At 39.6% G+C, this 19,353-nt stretch overlaps 1 protein-coding gene across 12 annotated transcripts in view; it reads right to left on the reverse strand.

Moving 5' to 3' along the window:
- Positions 1–19,353, reverse strand: part of ST7 (suppression of tumorigenicity 7) — a 259,056-nt gene that overhangs the window by 69,524 nt on the left and 170,179 nt on the right. For all 12 annotated transcript variants that reach the window (XR_010842130.1, XR_010842131.1, XM_067042292.1 and 9 more), the window contains one exon: positions 18,152–18,249. Coding sequence is in view for 10 of the 12 variants with exons in the window: in XM_067042292.1 (XP_066898393.1) it covers positions 18,152–18,249 (98 nt within the window). In the remaining 2 variants the exon portion in view is untranslated. The remainder of the gene's footprint in view (positions 1–18,151; positions 18,250–19,353) is intronic.

Raw genomic sequence — 19,353 nt, forward strand, 5'->3', positions numbered from 1 at the left:
AGGGTTGGACTGTGTAGAATCTTCTAGGCCACTTGTAGGGTTTAAATTCAGAATGAAGGTTTTAAGCCAAAGAATGACATGGTCTAACATGTTTCAAATGGTTCATCCTAGCTGCTGTGTGGAGAGTAGATGCAAGGGTACCAGAGTGCAGGCGGAAAGACCAGTTGGAAGGCTCTTATAATCCAATGTAGGGTAATGATGGGTGAGATCAAGGGGGTGGCTATAGATATAGTAAGGTGTCGGGTTCTGAATCTATTTTAAAGGTAGAGCCAATAGAATTTGCCAATATTCAAATCATATTGATTCTATGTCCAAATATATCTCAAATCCATCCACTCCTCCACTGCCACCCCCAATTCCAAACCTTCATCAGCTCTTGTCTGGAGTACTACTGTAACTGCTCACCTGGACTCCCTGCCTCCATTCTTGCCCTCCATTCTCAACAAGGTACCCAGCAATCTTATAAAATCATCAGTAAGATCACATCCCTCCTTTGTTTTACACACATTTAAGTTTTACATACTGTATATTTACAGTGAAAACTAAACACCTTACTATTTCCTGCACAGCCCTGGATGACACAGCTCCTGCCTGCCTTTTCACATTCTCCTGGTTCCAACCTTTCTTTCACTCACCTGGCCTCCTTTTCATTCTTGCCAAACTCTTTCCAGCCTTGAGGTCTCTGCTTTAGCTCTTCCTCTGTAACGTCTTTCCCCAGATCATTACGTGGCTGGCTCTCTCTCACCTTTCAGGCCTCAGAAATAAAGTTACCTCCTGTGGACACCTTCCTTGAGCAATTATCTGAATTAGCCCCTCTCCAGGTACCCTTTATCACAGCAGCCTTTTTAGTTCCTTCATAGCATTCACCACAATCTGTAACTGCCTTTATCATCATGTCTCCTCTCCTCATCATAACTGCTCCATTAGAGCTGTAACTGTTGTCTGTCTGTTGTCCGCTCTTTACTTCGTGCCTAGAACTGGGGCTGGCACCCTGTAGGCACTCAAAAGACACCTGTCTCTAGAAAAGACAGAGTCCATCATCCCTTCTTCCTTCCCTCCCTCCCTCCCTCCCCTCCCCGACCTAGAGCCCACAGTTCATTTCCTTTCCACTTCCTTGACAATCCCTCAAGTTCCCGACTTGTCTTTCTATCACACTCACCCAACAACACCTGACCTCTGATCAACCCAGATGTCCATCAGTTCCGCCCCAACATTCAGGCTAAAGGCCACAAGTGTAAGGTTTGGAGGAACAACTAAAATATAATGATCTCCAACCTCTGCTGGGCTGATGCTGCCCAGTAACCCTCAGTATTTCCCTGGTGACTTCTCTCCCCCACTCCACCACTCTCTTCATACTACTAACCCAGCTCCCCCCAGTGAACTCTTAGCAGAAGATCTTGTCAACTATTAGTCAAGAAAACAATTCAACAGGCAGGACCCCCTTCAATTCTTCAGCCCTACCCCTCCACTACAAATCCCATCTGCATCCAGATACACCTACATATTTCTATCAGCCACACATGGGGTCCCTCCTTTAGTCAATCCTTCCCTCCTGAGCTCTGCAATTCATCACTATGCACTCCTCAGGACCTCATTCTAGCAACGATCCTCTCTTTTTCAAATATATGTTCAACTTTTGCCTTTCTTCTCAGTCTTTTTCCACAATCATTTGAACATGCTCAAGTCTTCTACTGCTTATGTGTTCCCTTCTAGGTATCATCACCTCTCTTTCCCTTTTATATACAAGCTTATTGAAAGTGTTGTCGCCAGAAGACACATTACCTCACATTCAGCAGACAACGCAATGCAATCTATTTTATACCCTCTACATCCCACTGATCTTGCTTTTGCCAAATTACCAACCACCTCTTTGGAGTAAAATGTGACAAATATTGTCTCCATAATAAATATTTACCAGATACTTAATGTGTGACAAGTACTGCACTAAGAACTGTCTAGATCTCATATTCATGTTCCTTTCTTCCCATGGTTTTCACAGCACAACATGCTCCTAGATTTTCTTCTCATTTCAGCGGTCATTTCTTCTCAAGTCTCCTTTGATCAAACTATTCTGCACTCTTCTCCTAACCTCTTTTTAAATATTCACTCTTCCATATAGGATCCCATCACTGCTCATGGTTTTAATCATCTTCCATGCTGATCATTGCCAGAACTTCCTCCAGCCCAGGTCTCTCTCCTGAGCTCAAGGTCTGTATGTCCCAAAGCCTACTAGACATTTCCATTTGGATGACCCACAGGTACTGCAAAGCAGCATATCTGTAATTGAAATAACTCCATCTATCCTCCCCCACCCACTCCCAAAACCAGCTACTAATACTACAATCTCAATCTCCATGATGGCACTGTTGTCTCCCCAGCTTCCCAAAAAGGAAATCAAGAAATCATCCATGACCTCTTCTTGTTCTCTCCCTCATACACCACTCAATGTCCTGAAAGTTTAAAAAAAAAAAAAGACCAAAAGAACCCTTATCTAACCAGTCTTCAACTTCTCTTAACTCTACCTCTGAAATCTCTCAAACTGGGCCAAGGAGTTGGGGTTGTTCTACCAGGATCTGTTAAATTAAAGCCAGAGCATTCAGATGTATCTCCCCATCCCTGTAGGATAGAAGGCAAAGTTTAAGAAAGAAACTATATAAGACAGGAGTGGCATTTCTCTCTTTCTGAAAGGAACATATGCTCAGAAGCAGCAGTGTAAAATGAACTCTTACTTTTTAGAGAAAGGTCTAAATAAATTTCCCTGTCTGAAATCAGGGATGTATGAGAGCATTAGGCAGACTTACTTATTAATAAATAAACTCCAAGTTTACTCCAGAAACCGTTAAGTATCTCACACTACTACAGTAAAAAAAAAACTCAGGCAAAGGACTTACAAACTGAGACGGAAGACTGAACAAGAATGTCTATCTACTCTCCCTCTCACAAACCTACTGAAATGATGGGAAAGTGGTACAGAAGGCGACAAACCAATACCTGTGATGAAAACAGAGAAGGGGGTGGGAGGAATGGCTGGCAGTCACTGAACAAGAGACTTTAACAAACTTCTCCAAGACAAATTACAAATGGGCATTGATTAAACTACAGCAGAGGAAGCAGAGGAAGCCTCAGCTGTTCTTCTGAGAAAAGACACAGAGAAGCTCCAAATTTGGAGCTGGCAGAGACAGAGAGCAGGAGTGGGTTGTAGAGCAGTGACCATACATGACTAAACACCTGACCACAGAACAGCTGGGCTAAACAGCCCTTCTCATCCCCCTGAGTTTAATGGAAATGAAATGACTGCCTAATCTCTCATCAGATGAGTGCTCACTAAAGAAACTGAAGATATGTTCAGGGTGGAAAAGAGCTTGCAATGTGGTCGCAAGGTCTCAGTCAAGTCCTCTTGTTTGTGCATTTGGTGGGATGTGGTTAGGAAGTGATCCTGTCTACTCCCCACCCAGGCATCCATTCACCTATCCATCCATTCAACTGAGTAGCTATCGTGTGCCAGGGAACAAGATGAAGTTCCTGCCCTTGTGGAGTGACTTTCTAGTGGAGATACGGGACACAGACAACAAATAAGTAAGTAAGTAGGTAAATAAATAAATAGAGATAATTTCAGAAGTGAAAGGGCAATAAAAAATAAGACAGTAATATGACAGAATGATAGGGTGTGTGAGTGTGTTTGTGAGTATGCGTATATAGTGCTCCTTCAGCTGGGTATCATGGAAAGCCTTTTAAATGTAACGTTTCAATTGGACTTAAATGACCAGCCAAGTGAGGATCTGGAACAGAGTATTCCATGCAAAAAGAAATATGTGCACAAAGCCCCTAAGGAAGGAACAAGCAAGCTTAGCATACTCAAAAAGAAGCCCAATGTGGCTTTAGTCTAGCAAGTGAGGAAAACAGTAGCATAAGTTGAGCTTGGAAGAGTAAGCAGGGAGCAGATCATGTAGGGCCTTGCAGGCCATGGAAAGCATTTGTATTTTATTCTAAATGTAATGGTAAATCATTAAAGGCTGTTAAGCAGGAAAGCAACAAGTTCTGATTTGAGTTTTTAAAAGTTATTTGGGGGACTTCCCTGGTGGCTCAGTGGTTAAGAATGCACCTGCCAATGCAGGGGACATGGGTTTGAGCCCTGGTCCGGAAAGATCTCACATGCCTCAGAGCAACTAAGTCTGTGCACCACACTACTGAGCCTGTGCTCTAGAGCCCACAAGCCACAACTACTGAGCCTGCATGCCATAACTACTGAAGCCTGCATGCCTAGAACCTGTGCTCTGCAACAAGAGAAGCCAATGCAATGAGAAGCCCACACACCTCAACAAAGAGTAGTCCCTGCTCGCTGCAACTAGAGAAGCCCACACACAGCAACAAAGACCCAACGCAGCCCCCCAAAATAAATAAAATAAATAAATAAAAATAAAAGTTACTTGATTACGTTCTGTGGAAGGGACTTGAGAAGGAGAGCAGCATTAGCCTGGAGATCACCTGCATAGTACAGATGAAAGATAATGGTGACCTGAACGAGGATCACAGCAGTGCAGTTGAAAAGAGGTGAATATGGCAGTAGAGCTAACGGGACTTATGCACATTAACTGAAAGTGGAAGGTGAAGCAAAGAGAGGAGTCCAAGGTGTTTGGGAGTAGAAAAAGAGGAGGTAACTACCTTTACTCTACCTAAGCAGTAAAAATTTTCCTAATTGGAGAGTATAGCAAGATGCTCTACTAGAGACTATGCTTGCATTCAGAGGGCTCAATGAGACTCAGGTCTCAGAAAGTAGCCTTGTGCACCGGTGGACTCTTGAGTCACAAAGGTAATATCTCTAAGCTCAGGGAGAGGGAGAAGGCAATGGGGGTATCTGCTCTTAACAAGTAGGACAGACAACTATCCAGAAAGGAAATATATTCAATGCTTTCGTATTGATTATTTAAAAAGGAAACCCAAGAGACCCAACTCATTGGCCTCCCTGGTTATGACATGCACTGCTGGCTTTGCCTGCTTTATGGTTTCTGTTCCTTCTGCCCCAGGTCAGCCAAAACGTCTCTTTTCAATAATCACATCTCTGTTCACCCTAGAAGTCAACAGCTTCACTGGCTCTTGGTCACAGAAGTAGCCCAGCCAACCAGTAGAGACTCAGACATCAGTGTTCCCTGCATATCTCACAGAAGGAAAAGCTGCTTACAAATTTCCCTGGTTGCTGCATGAGCTAGAGAGGGTACAGGCACATGCTAAGTTAACTGTACCATTTGGGAAAAAGATATAGACATTGATAAGCTTAATAGCTTATCAAGAAACATAATGGACATATATACACTACCAAATGTGAAATAGCTAGCTAGTGGGAACCAGCCACATAGCACAGGGAGATCAGCTCTGTGCTTTGTGACCACCTAGAGGGGTGGGATAGGCAGGCTGGGAGGGAGATGCAAGAGGGAGGAGATACGGGGATATATGTATATGGTATAGCTGATTCACTTTGTTATGAAGCAGAAACTAACGCACTATTGTAAAGCAATTATACTCCAATAAAAATGTTAAAAAAACCCCATAAATATAAGTATGGATCCTAGTTAGTAGGGACCACAGGAATAATAAAACAGAATTTTAAAATATTGAACTGGCAGATCTATTCAATGGAAGAGAAGAAAGGAAGAGGAAAAGTATGACGGATACAAAATATGAAAGAAAAAATGACTCTAAACAATAATAATGACGATAAACACAAATGGGAAAACATACCAACCAAAATACAAAACTGTCAGATTTTGAATAAAGACAAAAATAAAGACAATATTCAGCAAAAATTTTACAGATACAAATGGTCCATCAAAAAGTTACAGAAAACTTGATTATAAAATGTGGAAATAAATATACCAGGCAAATCCAAATCCAAATAAGCTGGAGCAGCCCATCTTAATACAAGTTAAAAAGAAAATCAAGGCAGAAAAGACTAAGGGACAAAGGAGGGGCATTATATACTCAATAATCAGTAAGACAAAATAATTATCAACGTAATTGCATTTAACAATATAGCCTCAATATATATAAAGCAACAATTAACTGAACATGGAAAACAGCAGGTAAGTAAACAATTAGAAATGAATACTCTTATCATATACTTCTCAGAAACTGATAGAGCAAACAGACGTTTTTGCTAAGACAGATGATTTGAATAATGTGGTTATTAATAAGCTCAAACTAGTAAATACATATAGATTTTTATAACCAACAGAAGCATACTCCTTTCAAACAGATATACAATTTATGAAAACTGCCCATGTAACTAGGCCTCAGAGGAGGCCTCCATTAAATTTTCCCCAAATCAATATCATATGATCTATGTTCAATAAATATAGTATTAAAAAAATTATAAATCAATTATAAGGGGCTAAAAACACACTATGTGGAATAAGAGGAAATTATAAGGAAATAAAGAGATACTTATAATAAAATGGAGCTACGTGTTTAACTTAAACTGATAAAAAGGCAACAAACACAGAGAATGGGGGAGGGAGAAAGAAGAGAAGGAGGAGAAAGGAATAGTACAAATATGGACAGTAAAACTGGAATAAAGACAAAAAAAGTTGAGTAAATAAATAGAACCAAATCCTAGTTCTTATGAAAAGTTTAATAAAAAAGACATGAAGCAACTGACAAAGGATTAATCTCCAAAATAATACAAGCAGCTCATGCAGCTCAATATCAAAAAAAAATAGAACCCAATCCAAAAATGGGCAGAAGACCTAAATAGACATTTCTCCAAAGAAGATATACAGATTGCCAACAAACACATGAAAGGATGCTCAACACCACTAATCATTAGAGAAATGCAAATCACAACCACAATGAAGTATCACCTCACACCGGTCAGAATGGCCACCATCAAAAAATCTACAAACAGTAAATGCTGGAGAGGGTGTGGAGAAAAGGGAACACTCTTGCACTGTTGGTGGGAATGTAAATTGATACAGCCACTATGGAGAACAGTATGGAGGTTCTTTAAAAAACTAAAAATAGAACTACCATACTACCCAGCAATCCCACTACTGGGCATATACCCGGAGAAAACCATAATTCAAATAGAGACATGTACCACAATGTTCATTGCAGCTCTATTTACAACAGCCAGGACATGGAAGCAACCTAAGTGTCCATCGACAGATGAATGGATAAAGAAGATGTGGCACACATATGCAATGGAGTATCGCTCAGCCATAAAAAGAAACGAAATTGAGTTATTTGTAGTGAGGTGGATAGACCTGGAGTCTGTCATACAGAGTGAAGTAAGTCAGAAAGAGAAAAACAAATACTGTATGCTAACACATATGTATGGAATCTAAAAAAAAAATGGTTCTGATGAAACTAGGTGCAGGACAGGAATATAGACGCAGAGGTAGAGGATGAACTGGAGGACACAGGGAGGGGGAAGGGTAAGCTGGGACGAAGTGAGAGAGTGGCATGGACATATATACACTACCAAATGTAAAATAGATAGCTAGTGAGAAGCAGCCACATAGCACAGGGAGATCAGCTCGGTGCTTTGTGTCCTCTTAGAGGGGTAGGATAGGGAGGGTGGGAGGGAGACGCAAGAGGCAGGGGGTATGAGGATATATGTATACATATAGCTGATTCACATTTTTATACAGCAGAAACTAACACAACAATGTAAAGCAATAATAGTTAAATAAAGATGTTTAAAAAACAAAAGACACACCCCTGTCAAGACTAATCAGCAAAAATAAAAGTAAAAAGAGGCAAATAAAGAGAATACAAAATGAAAAGGGGGGACAAACTACAGACATATTTTTAAAATTATGAAATAACATGATAAAAAGCAATATGCAATGAATTTGAAATATATATAACATATATATAGTGTTTAAAACAGGCCTAGTACTGAGATAAATGGGTGTAGTCATGTACTGCTGATGAGAATCTAAACAATCACAGGCAGCCATTCTGGGAAGTGTACTGGCAGGACAGGATGAAATCCACATTCGTATGCCTAATATCCAGCAATCCACTCCTGGGCATACACCCCAGGGAAGGCTTCTCACATGTCTATCAGGGTGTTGATAATGGGAAGCTGGAGGTAACATGGGGGCCCTAACTAGGGGAAAGGTTAAGTAAAACAGAGTAAGAGCATAATAAGGAATAGGACACAGAAGTTAAAAATTGCAAACATATACCAGAAGTACGAGAAGTAAACATGGACAGACCTGAAAAATAAGTGTTGAGTGGAAACGGTAAGAAAAAGAAAATCTGGGCTTCCCTGGTGGCGCAGTGGTTGAGAATCCGCCTGCCGATGCAGGAGACACGGGTTCGTGCCCTGGTCCGGGAAGATCCCACATGCCGCGGAGCAACTAAGCCCGTGCGCCATGGCCGCTGAGCCTGTGCGTCCGGAGCCTGTGCTCCGCAACGGGAGAGGCCACAACAGTGAGAGGCCCGCATACCGCAAAAAAAAAAAAAGAAAAAGAAAATCTATAGATATGTAAGTTAAACACATACTGCATTACATATTTTGCAAGACTGTGACGGTCCCGGTCTCTCTAAAATCAATTAGGTTTTGCCTTCCTGGGATTTCTTAAATGAATGGTACTATAATGGGAGTTCCTCATCATCTATGTTTTAGAAGAGATTCCATCAAACCCAGGGGTCCCATTATTTTTCCTCTATTTAATGGTTTCCTCACCTCAACAAAGCAAAAATTTGTTTTGATCCACAAAAAGATTAAGAAGCCATTATTTATGATAAAAATGAGTAATGTGCTCTCTCAAATATAGCATGCTCAAAACTGAACTCAATCTTTCCCAAAAAACCTGCAGATTTCCACATCTTAGCTGATAGGAACTCCTCTCCTTCCATGGCGAAGTCCTTGGAAATATCCTTGACTTCTCACTTTTTTTCACACGGCACATTGATAGATTAGCAAATCCTGCTGGTCCTATTTTTGAAATATATGTAGGATCTGATCACTTCTCACCACCTCCTCTGCTACCACTCAGGCCTGAGCCACCACTGTCTTTCGCCAAGATTAATATAAGAGCCTTCCGATTGACCTCCTTGCTTCCGCCTTGCCACACAGCAGGCTGTAAAAATTAAGAGTGGTTGCGTCACTCCTCTGCTCAAAGCCTTTCATGGCCCCCATTTCACCCAGGGCAAAAGGTGAGGCCCTTACTATGGTCCAAAAACCCTACATCATCTGTAATCTCCACCCCTCCCCTGGGATTACTCTGCTCCACCTAGAACTCTTTTGCTATTACTTGTGCGCACCAGTATACTCCTGCTTCAGGGCCTTTGGTGAAATGTCACCTTCTACATCACACATACCTGATCATTTTATTAAAACTGTGATTGGGGTTTCCCTGGTGGCGCAGTGGTTGAGAGTCCGCCTGCCGATGCAGGGGATACGGGTTCGTGCCCCGGTCCGGGAAGATCCCACATGCCGCGGAGCCTGCGCACCCGGAGCCTGTGCCCCGCAACGGGAGAGGCCACAACAGTGAGAGGCCCGCATACCACAAAAAAAAAAAAAAAAAAAAAAAAAAACTGTGATTTCCATGGCCTCCACTCTCTGCCCACTGCCTTTCCTTACTTTCCTTATCCTGCTCTATTTCATTGTTTTTCCACAGCATTTATCAATTTCTAATATGCTATGAAAATACATGCTTATTGTGCTTATTTTTGTCTCTTTTCTCTGCTAGAATGTAAAGCATGTAAGGTCAGTGGTCTTTGTTTTGTTTGTTGATTATACCTATCACCTAGAACAGGGACTGGCATGAAATGGAGGTTCAATCCTTTTTCGCTGAATAAATGAATAGATGAATAACTGGATGGTTTAGTGCAACGTGGGTAGAGGAACACCAAAATCAGGGCTGCAGTGTAGAAAGGAAGAGAGATGATGTGGAACTAGATAAACAGTGGGCAATACCGGAGCCAATGAATGAAGCCAGGATTGAGTCCTGGGAAGGTGAAATGCAGAACAGCAGGAATCCAAGAGAAGAACTGGTTGTAGACATAGTGGAGGAGCAGAAGCCAAAGATGAATTGTGGAAAGGGAGGTCAAGAACAACTGACTGGAGGAGGGAAGCTAAATCAAACTCCCAGATGACAGGCATCTATCTAGAATTGCTCGTAGGCCAGACATATACATTGAAAGCTCTACTCAGTAGCGGATACTACTCACCACATGGAAAAATGTGGGCCCAGAATATGAAAAACCCTGATAGTGACAGCTAGCTTATCAGCCATGAATTTGTTATGCCACAAATAAGACTTTTATGTAAATGACAACACCTAAGGTAAATAATACTCTCATTTGCCTCAGGGATTATTTGCCACCAGCCCTTCACTCTTGAATAGTGAATACAGAGTACAATGCTGATGAAACTGCTTCATCGTTACTGATGCAACAAGGTAAGTCAATAATCAATAAATCTATTATTTGCTCTTATTAGTTAAATAATTTTCCTTTCTATATAAATTACTAATTGCCAATTATTTATTGAATAAATCAACTTAATATATCAGGCAAATCCAGAAAAGCAAATCATGATGAAAAAAAAAGCAAAGGTCTATAAAATTTTCAAAGTCATAGCCTTTGAAGATCAGTGAGTTACTATTGATAGCATTTGCTTTCAAGATTCACTTTTTCTTTATTTGTGAGTATAGCAAAGATAGAATCTAGAAAACATGCCAACAAAAACTTCAGGAACACTTACTAGGAATTAACATATTTCGCTGCACACTTTGTCTTTAGTTTAATGATATATCTGGTTGTCTTAAAAGCTTGAAAGTAACTACGTTCAAGTGATACTTGGTTGCCTGAACATATTAAAATGCTACTCTTCCCGCGCCTCACGCCTACATAATGGTACTTGACTTCTTTTAAGAATCTACTTAACATCTTCTAAAACAATCCATCAACCAAGTTATTCATAATAATCCAAGACAATTTTAAGGAAAAAAAGGAAATATTGATAAAAGGGAAATGTGACCTGTGGAATGGAAAGGTGGAGGGGAGAAAGGAATGAAACTAGAGGATTTAAGAATAAGGAAAAAGAGATAAAAGGGAATAGAAATTAACCTCCAATATATCCAGCTAGAATTTTCCTCCTAAAAAGATCTTCCTACCTATGCAATAAAAACAGAATTTCCGTTACAGAATATTCTCTAAATTTTTTTTAACAATTTGGGAAGGGCATACCAGTTCTTTTTATAAATCATTAATTTCATGAAGATCTTTCTTCATGAACATAAGCAGACAAAAACGCAAATTAATAGTCCTTAATGTTACAAAGTGTTTGATTAGTCCCAGAGGTTTATATTTTCTAACGTGTGCTTTTCACTTTTTTCTAAAGAAGTGCTCCACTTCGCAAATCATTTAAAGCACATCCTCTTGCTATTAATACCAATACTATTAAATTAATGCCCAAAGGTCAATTGCTTACACCCTAGGATACTTCTAATGACCTAAAAGGGATGATATATAATGAACATCTACAATAATATTCTAAATAGAACTTGTTTTAATTTACTTTAGTTTAAAAATAAATGTTACCACTTCTAAGGAAGGGAGAAAATCAGTAGAATTAAACCAGTAACAAAGAGGTGTCTTAACAAAGGCTGGGAAACAAAAGTCACAGGTGCATAGTGCTAACTGGGAATTTGTATGCCACAGCTCTGATTCACCAACTCAAATGTTTTCTTGACTGTCTATCTACAAGATACTGTGCAGTGTGCTGAGAGGGACACACAAGAAAACTAAATACCATATCAGCACTCAAGACGCTCAAAATCTAATGTGCTTCACTTATCCTCATGTATGCTTTTAAAATTTGGCTCAAAACCCCTGTCTCTCTCTGTTCATTGGCCCTAATCTCTCCTTAATGAAGGGATCACTTGAATAAGTGATTTGAGATAAAAATTGAGAACAGTGAAAAACAGGGATAAAATAATTGTGAAAAAAGAGATCAGGAGAAATGGCACTATATTATCTCAAAACCTGTATGTCTTCTTTAAAGAGGGAGCCCCCACGGAAGAAGCTCAGAAAGTGAGCATCCCCATGATGGCTTAATTCTCATACGGAAACTTGGTTAAGATACAAATCAACTCTGCTCAAAATCCGTACATGATCAGATACGTATTTATAGGAGCAAAGAAAAGGGGGTGGAAGGATGTACACTGAATCACGAATGTTGGTTACCTCGTGAGATGGCACTGCAGGAGCGGAGGAGAGACCATAACTTCCTTATTCTTTGACTTGTTACAGTGAGTACAAATTATTCTTCCAACTTAATAGGACACATATGGTGTGTTGAATTAAATGAGATGGTATATGTAAACTTCTTAGCAAAATGTCTGGTACATGGTAATACTCAGTATGTAACTTACATGACAAAAACTGAAAACGCTCCAGTTCTCAACTTGGAATCATGAAAATGATGCTGAAAATGCAGGAAGGATACAAGCCCAGGGCTGAGGTAACTGCAGTTTCCTCTCACTATTTATAAAGAGCCCCGACTAAGAACAAAAGAAGGGTGTTTAGCAGTTATAACCCTTACCAGCTAGACTGAGAAAGGGTTTAACATGGTCTAAAGAATATAAAACATGCCTTCAGCTAATCTGATATGGGTAGTGAAATTCAGAAAGAATAAAAGTATTGACAAAGAGTCTATATTTTGCTTTTATATATAACATGGTGTTGTGGCTTGAATTGTGTCCTCCAAAAAATATATTGAAATCCTAACCCTTGGTACCTATGAAAGTGACCTTATTTGGAGACAGGGTCTTTGTGGATGTAATTTAGTTTTAGTTTTAGTTTCAAAAATGGTAAATATCAATAGATAAACCCACACAAACAAAAGTTTTGGGGTCCTTAGTAATTTTAAAGGGGTTCTGAGACCAAAAAGTTTGAGAACCACTGGTTGATGTTAGCATCTATTTTTAATTGAAAAAAATGGAATCAAACTACAGCTAATATTTAGACCTTTCCTTGTCACTTAACAATATATCTTAGACAGTAATGGTAAGAATAGCACACTAACTGAGTACTTATTCGTGAAGTCCTGTGCCAAGTGCCTTGTATGGATTATTCCATTTAATTCCTACACTAATCCTGTGAAGCAGGTACTCAACTAGCACCCTGGATATTTCTGGTGCAGGTGATTGGATTGGAAGATCACATTCTCAGAAATACTCATTAGCTATGTAACCTTGAACAAGCACCTATGTCAAGGGCTGTTATGAGAATTAAGTAATTTATATTTGAAAAGCACTTAAAATAACGCCTAGAACATAATAAACACTACAGAAATGTTCATCAGCATTTAGATGGTATTTAAAACTCTGAGTCTAAATGTCATCATCCAGAGTTGTAGATGGAAATAGAAAGGAAGGCTTAGGACAGGCCAGGGGACACTTCAAATTTGGTAAGTTAGGAAGATGAGGAGAATCTAGCCAGGAAGACTGTGATTTTGGGAGAACTTAGAGAGCAGGGTTTCCTAAAATAAATAAAATCTTTTAAGAAGGTTGTGATGACCTTTGTCAAATGAGAGGCCAGGATAGTGGAAAAGGTAGTGTTGCAGAGAGAGAGGGTGAAACAGGAATCAGGGAGAATGATTCAGAGGTCTGCAGAAAACTACCAAAAGGAGGCAAAACAGGTGGTAAACTCTGAGAGCTTACAGTCAACTTTCAAAGGAGCTTTAGATGTTAGGGAAGAGAGGCAGATGATGATCTGGAAGCATGGACAAGGACCAAGGAAGACCGCTACCCCATATCAGGCCTTTATATTTGCCTCTGTTTCTTTCTTATCCCTCCAACTAGGACACCGCCAAAATCTTTAAGTTCATTTACTCTTCATACCTCAGGATACCTATTCAGGGAATCCCATATGAGACAAAATAGCTCCTGAAACCAGCCTGGTCCCAGGTCAAGGGTTCTAGTAGGGGCTAATCAATTCTAGGGACGTTTTAGAGGTTTGTACCCACCATAGGGGAAACTCAGACTACCAACAAGCAGAGTGCATAAAAATCTGATGTCTGCCCTAAAACATATCTACTCACTATAGGATGCTCTAGATCAGTGGTTCTTAATGGGTAATGATTTTGCACACTCCCTCCCCTAGGGGACAAATGTCTAAAGACTAGCAGTGTCTAGAGACATTTTTGGTTGTCACACTGGGGAGCAACAAGGCGGTGGGCTGCTACTGCATCTAGTGGGTAGAGGCCAGCAATACTGCTGAACAGCCTATAATACAGGACACCCACAACAAAGCCATTTGGCACAAAATGTCAATAGTGCCAAGACTGGGAAATCATACCCGAGACCAAATGACCTGGAGCAAGAGGAGCTTTAAGAGGGTCCTCTTATCTGGGCACACAATCCCACCCATACCAGTTTACACCAACTCTGACTGAGTATGGCTAAGGGGCCAGACCAGTCAGCCTTACAAATTCTATTTCCAATCTACTCAAATAGGTCCAGGGAAAAACAGAGGAAAAATTTGAGGTTAGCTAAATGGTAAAAGTTAAAAAGAGAAAAACTGTGTCATATATCAAATGTTAATAAAAGAGGCAGGGAAGAACAAAACAACAACAAAAATAAAATAAAATAAAAATTTTAAAACTTAAGAAAATAAAAGAGGCGAAATTCCCCCAAATGAGAACAAGCAAATAGACTTTCTTTAAATTTGAAAAAGAAAGACTTTCTTTAAATGTAACTCTTTTCATTTTGAACAATAAGTAACACCTTATAGTGAAGTTCAAACGCCACCATGCTCTCTTATTAGCTCTATTCACTGCCAAACACTCCTTCAGTAAGGAAGGTGCTTTTGTATTCTTGACTGCAAAAGGAAGCTAATTAAGGTGAGTTTTTGAGAAAACATCCTGGGAATTCAAAATAATTAATGTGTTGCTTTCAAAACGAGAAACCATGAATCTCGACATTTAGGAGCCTATGTTTTCTTACCTCATCAATATTTCACTTACAGGATCAATATTTTGATCCATAACCATCGACAGCTGGCCTTCCCAGCATTCCCATTCATTCTCTTTCAGGATAAATCACCAATGAACAGTTTTTAACAGTTTTCCCTTTCTTAAGGGATTGCCAGAGAGATGTTTTAAAGAGTCTACTTTCTACGGGGAAGGCATTCTGACTCTGCCATTTCTATGTCCACTTTAAAATCTTCTCTAGGAAAGTTTCAACTAATGCACATGGGGCAGGATGGCTGTGTCTTAATGAAAACTTAGATCCTCCTGCCCTAACGCTTTATCAGCAGGCTGCCTGGAACCCAGCGTGCTGTTTTATCAGGGGAAGCTTCCCAGCAAGATGGTTCGTGAGCACGTTGTTGAAGGAGTGGCCCCTCAGGGAAGTCCCCGTCTACGCGTGACCCGTGACTTGAGAGAAGCCAGGCTGGCCCAACTGTCTGCTGCAGGGCGGGGATCAGCTTCGGCTTTAACAGAGAGGGACCTCAACCTCCCCTCCTCCATTTAGGGTTCCAGCAGTTTCTGAAGGAAAGAGCACTTTGATATTTCTCTTCAAAACAAATCTCCACCATGTCTGACAGTGTCCTTCACTGGACTGTTACAAAACTAGGGCCCATATCTACTGGATGCTCTGTAGACCCAGTCAAAAGACAACATGTATTGGTAGTCTAATAATATGACAGATTTTTTTTTTAGAAAAGTAACCCAAGAAATATATACATAGGATTATAGATATATACATGTATATGGATGTGTGTGTATACACATTTGAAAAGAGAAGGAGAGAGACTAATTGATTCACTCAAGAAAAAGAAATCATAAATATCCCAAAATGCCCATCAGGGGAATAGTTCAGCAAATTAAGGCATAATTATGTAACGGAGAAAAAATAGGGAAAAAAGGTAAGCACGTCTACTATATGCCAGGTGGTTTCACATTATCTCATTTCATTGTCCCCATGACTCCCTCAGTTACTCTTTTAGGTAAGAATCATTATCCCCAATTTACAGAAGACAAATGAAGAGCCCATGAAAGGGAAGGAAGTTGCCCTGAGTCGCAAAGCTGAGAGTTACTTGCAGGTTTTCTTACTCCCTGCCCAGCATTTATTACACTGGAGTCCAAATTTTCCCCCAAGATAAATTTGTAGACTAAGTCAATAAATGGGATTGTAAATATAAAATAAGGTTAAACAAAAATCAAACCATAGTATAGACATATTGCTTTTAATCATGTGAAATTTTATATGTATATACTAAAAATGATGACAGTCAGCATGAGACTGATTGAAAAAAACTGGAATTAAAATCATCTGAGTTTGTTTTTCCTATGAAATTGCTTAAGCATATAATAAAGAAAATCACCAAAATCTGTTCCTCCATGCATGCCTGTCCTAGGCTAATTAAGGTTAAGAAAAGGCAATAAATATAAAATACCTTGTTAAAGGTTGAATGTGGCTGGGCCACTTTAAGATAGAGAAATACCCCATCCTTCATAAAATTCTCAGCTCTTTCAGGACTGGTAGAGTTTCTGCACTATATCAAAAGCTGGAATTTCTGCAAGTTAAAAGGGTTTGCGAGCAAGTCATGTTTCTACAGAAATCTTCTTTTCTAAAATTTAGCACTTATACTATATAACATTCTTTAAATTCTTCCTTTGACCAAAAGAATTTAATCCTGGGAGATCCCCCTTGCAGTGGCTTTGCCTAAGAAGCATCTATCACCTTCAGTCAAGTTAGAATTATCTTGGAATCTCCCTCCTCTGTTCCTCTCCTCACGTCTGGTGGCTAAACTGCTGTTTAATGGAGTAGCCAGAACCCAAGCCAGAAGTATGGGCCTCACTTGGGCCTTCACATTATACTGTAACTTGCAGAAATAACCAGGGGTGAGCCTGGAGTGCAGGTCCCCACCACCAAAGAGTAACTGGGAATTTACATGAATTACTGCCCTTCCAGAGACAAACTGAGGAAAGGCTCACTGGGTTTACACGGTCCTGTTCTCAAACCCAAAAGCTGAGAACTGGGCAGGATGCCACTTTTATCTTACCCCTCATTTCTTTTATTTTTATAATGGGCAGTTACCTGTCTCCTAATTCAGGAAGACAGTAGAAGAATAAAATGTTGACAAAGGCTTTCTGAGATTGTTTTTAAAAAGAAAATGGTTTATAAATACAATTCCTACTGGTGTCCATTTCTTTATGAAAAGTATTTCTTACTATAAAAAAAATGTAGAAGTAAAAGTTCCTCAACTGGTTTCCCTTAAAACCACTGTTTTTATTTAAAGTTACATAATAATAACCTCCTTTGGTTCTCTTTTGTTTTAAAACTCTCACCTATTTTCTCTCTTATTATGTTGACTACCACTAATAAAATATCCTGATTCAAGAACCTAGGAAAGGGCTTCCCTGGTGGCGCAGTGGTTGAGAGTCCGCCTGCCGATGCAGGGGACACGGGTTCGTGCCCCGGTCCGGGAAGATCCCACATGCCGCGGAGCGGCTGGGCCCGTGAGCCATGGCCGCTGAGCCTGCGCGTCCGGAGCCTGTGCTCCGCAACGGGAGAGGCCGCAACAGTGAGAGGCCCGCGTACCGCAAAAAAAAAGAAAAAAAAAAAAAAAAAAGAAAGAGAAAGAAAAAAAAAAGAACCTAGGAAAATGCTTGAAGTGACTAAAATAAGATTAGATCATAATGTTATTAAACTTGAGAGTAGCAATTTGAACCATAGTTTATTCAAATCTTCCTAACAGCTAAACACAAAAAAAGTCAGTTAGCTAAAATGGCTGATCTCATTCTTGGCTTCTGGCTACAGTCCCAAAGGTCTAATAATAAGGATATCTACTGAGATTTCTTTAATAGGCCAGTCACTCTATTAAAAGCTTTGCATGTATTATCTCATTTAATCTTCACAACACTCCTAAGTAGTAATCATTATTATTAGTGTATTGTTATTGCTAAAGTTACTGTTATCCCCATTTTACAGATGAGGAAACAGGGCACAAACAAGTTGAGTAACTTGTCCAAGATTACTCATCTACTAAGTTTGGAGCTAGAACAGAACCCCAGCCCTTATGGGACCACCACACCATCAGTGGTACTATCTGCTGTGTCCCCATTCAGTGGGTTCCTCCTTCTTCAAGTCAGGTGCATTGTCACTGTTCCCAAACATGAATTCAAACTCACATCTCTCATCATTTTCACTGCTTCTCTGGTCCTCCCGAGTCTTCTGGCACACATTGCTAGCCTTCTTTTGATGTAGACCAAGACATTGGTGTCTCGTCCTGAAGAGGGAGACATAAAACACCAAAACTTAAAAAAAAAAACAAAGAGCTTTCAGCTCAGCAGCAAGAAAATATACAGAGGCATATTTTTCATGCCCTTAAAGGAAAACCTCAGAGAGAAGAGTCTGCTCCTTTGACTTTTCCTTACTGCTAGGAGCACTGACAACTTTGCTAATAGCAGAATGCAAACAGGGTAAAGTCAAAGTACTTAGACTTCCAAAGTCAAATCATGTGACTATTAAGTCATGCTTTTGAGTTAGGATGTTGAATATTCGATAAATAAAATCATCTGCCACAAAGTGCTGGGAAAATGAACATACCCACATTGCATGAGATTTACAAGCAAGAATTCCACATTCTTCTAGCGTGCATGCTTTTGGTGAAGATGCAAAGAGGTGAATCTCAGGTTGCATCCTGATGAACTATTTTTTTTCCCTTCTTGACATTAAGTCTGGAGAAGCCTCATCTTGAACTTCTGTTTTACATTATTCTTTCCCTAACACTAGTGACATCATAATCATCTCCAGGTCCCCAAAGCAGTCAATTTTAAATGGCAACATAACACATTCCAGATATGACAATAGACCATGCAACAAAATGAAAAACTACCCTAGTGTTAGAGAAAGTACTGACAAGCTAAATAGTTGTAATAATAGTCACTAAAACGGCTCTTAAAAAGTACATTAACAACTTCTCATCTTAATCTCTTATTTAATTATGTGTATTTCTGGATATGTTTCCAGACCAGTGAGAACATGTATGTACTTAATCCCCAATAAAATTACCATGCTTTAGAAAAATATGACACACCTGTTATAGATTAAGTATATGTATAATATGCAGCTATTAAAAGATGTTAAGACCAAAGTCCTAACATTTCAAGTTTAAAACAATGAGAACAAGATGTGTGCTGAAAATCTGCCAAGTACCTACAAATTACTTTAAAGATGTGATTATATTTTTTTGGATAGATTTAGGCAACAGGTTGAAGGGATTAATTTACAGAAGAAAAGAAATAAAGAAAATTTCTCAAGTTATATTACAGATTATGTAATTTTATGTATTAATCCTCATTTAATTCACAAAACAGACATTTACTATATA

The sequence above is a fragment of the Kogia breviceps genome, chromosome 9 (genome assembly GCF_026419965.1).
Source record: "Kogia breviceps isolate mKogBre1 chromosome 9, mKogBre1 haplotype 1, whole genome shotgun sequence".
NCBI classification, from domain to species: domain Eukaryota; kingdom Metazoa; phylum Chordata; class Mammalia; order Artiodactyla; family Physeteridae; genus Kogia; species Kogia breviceps.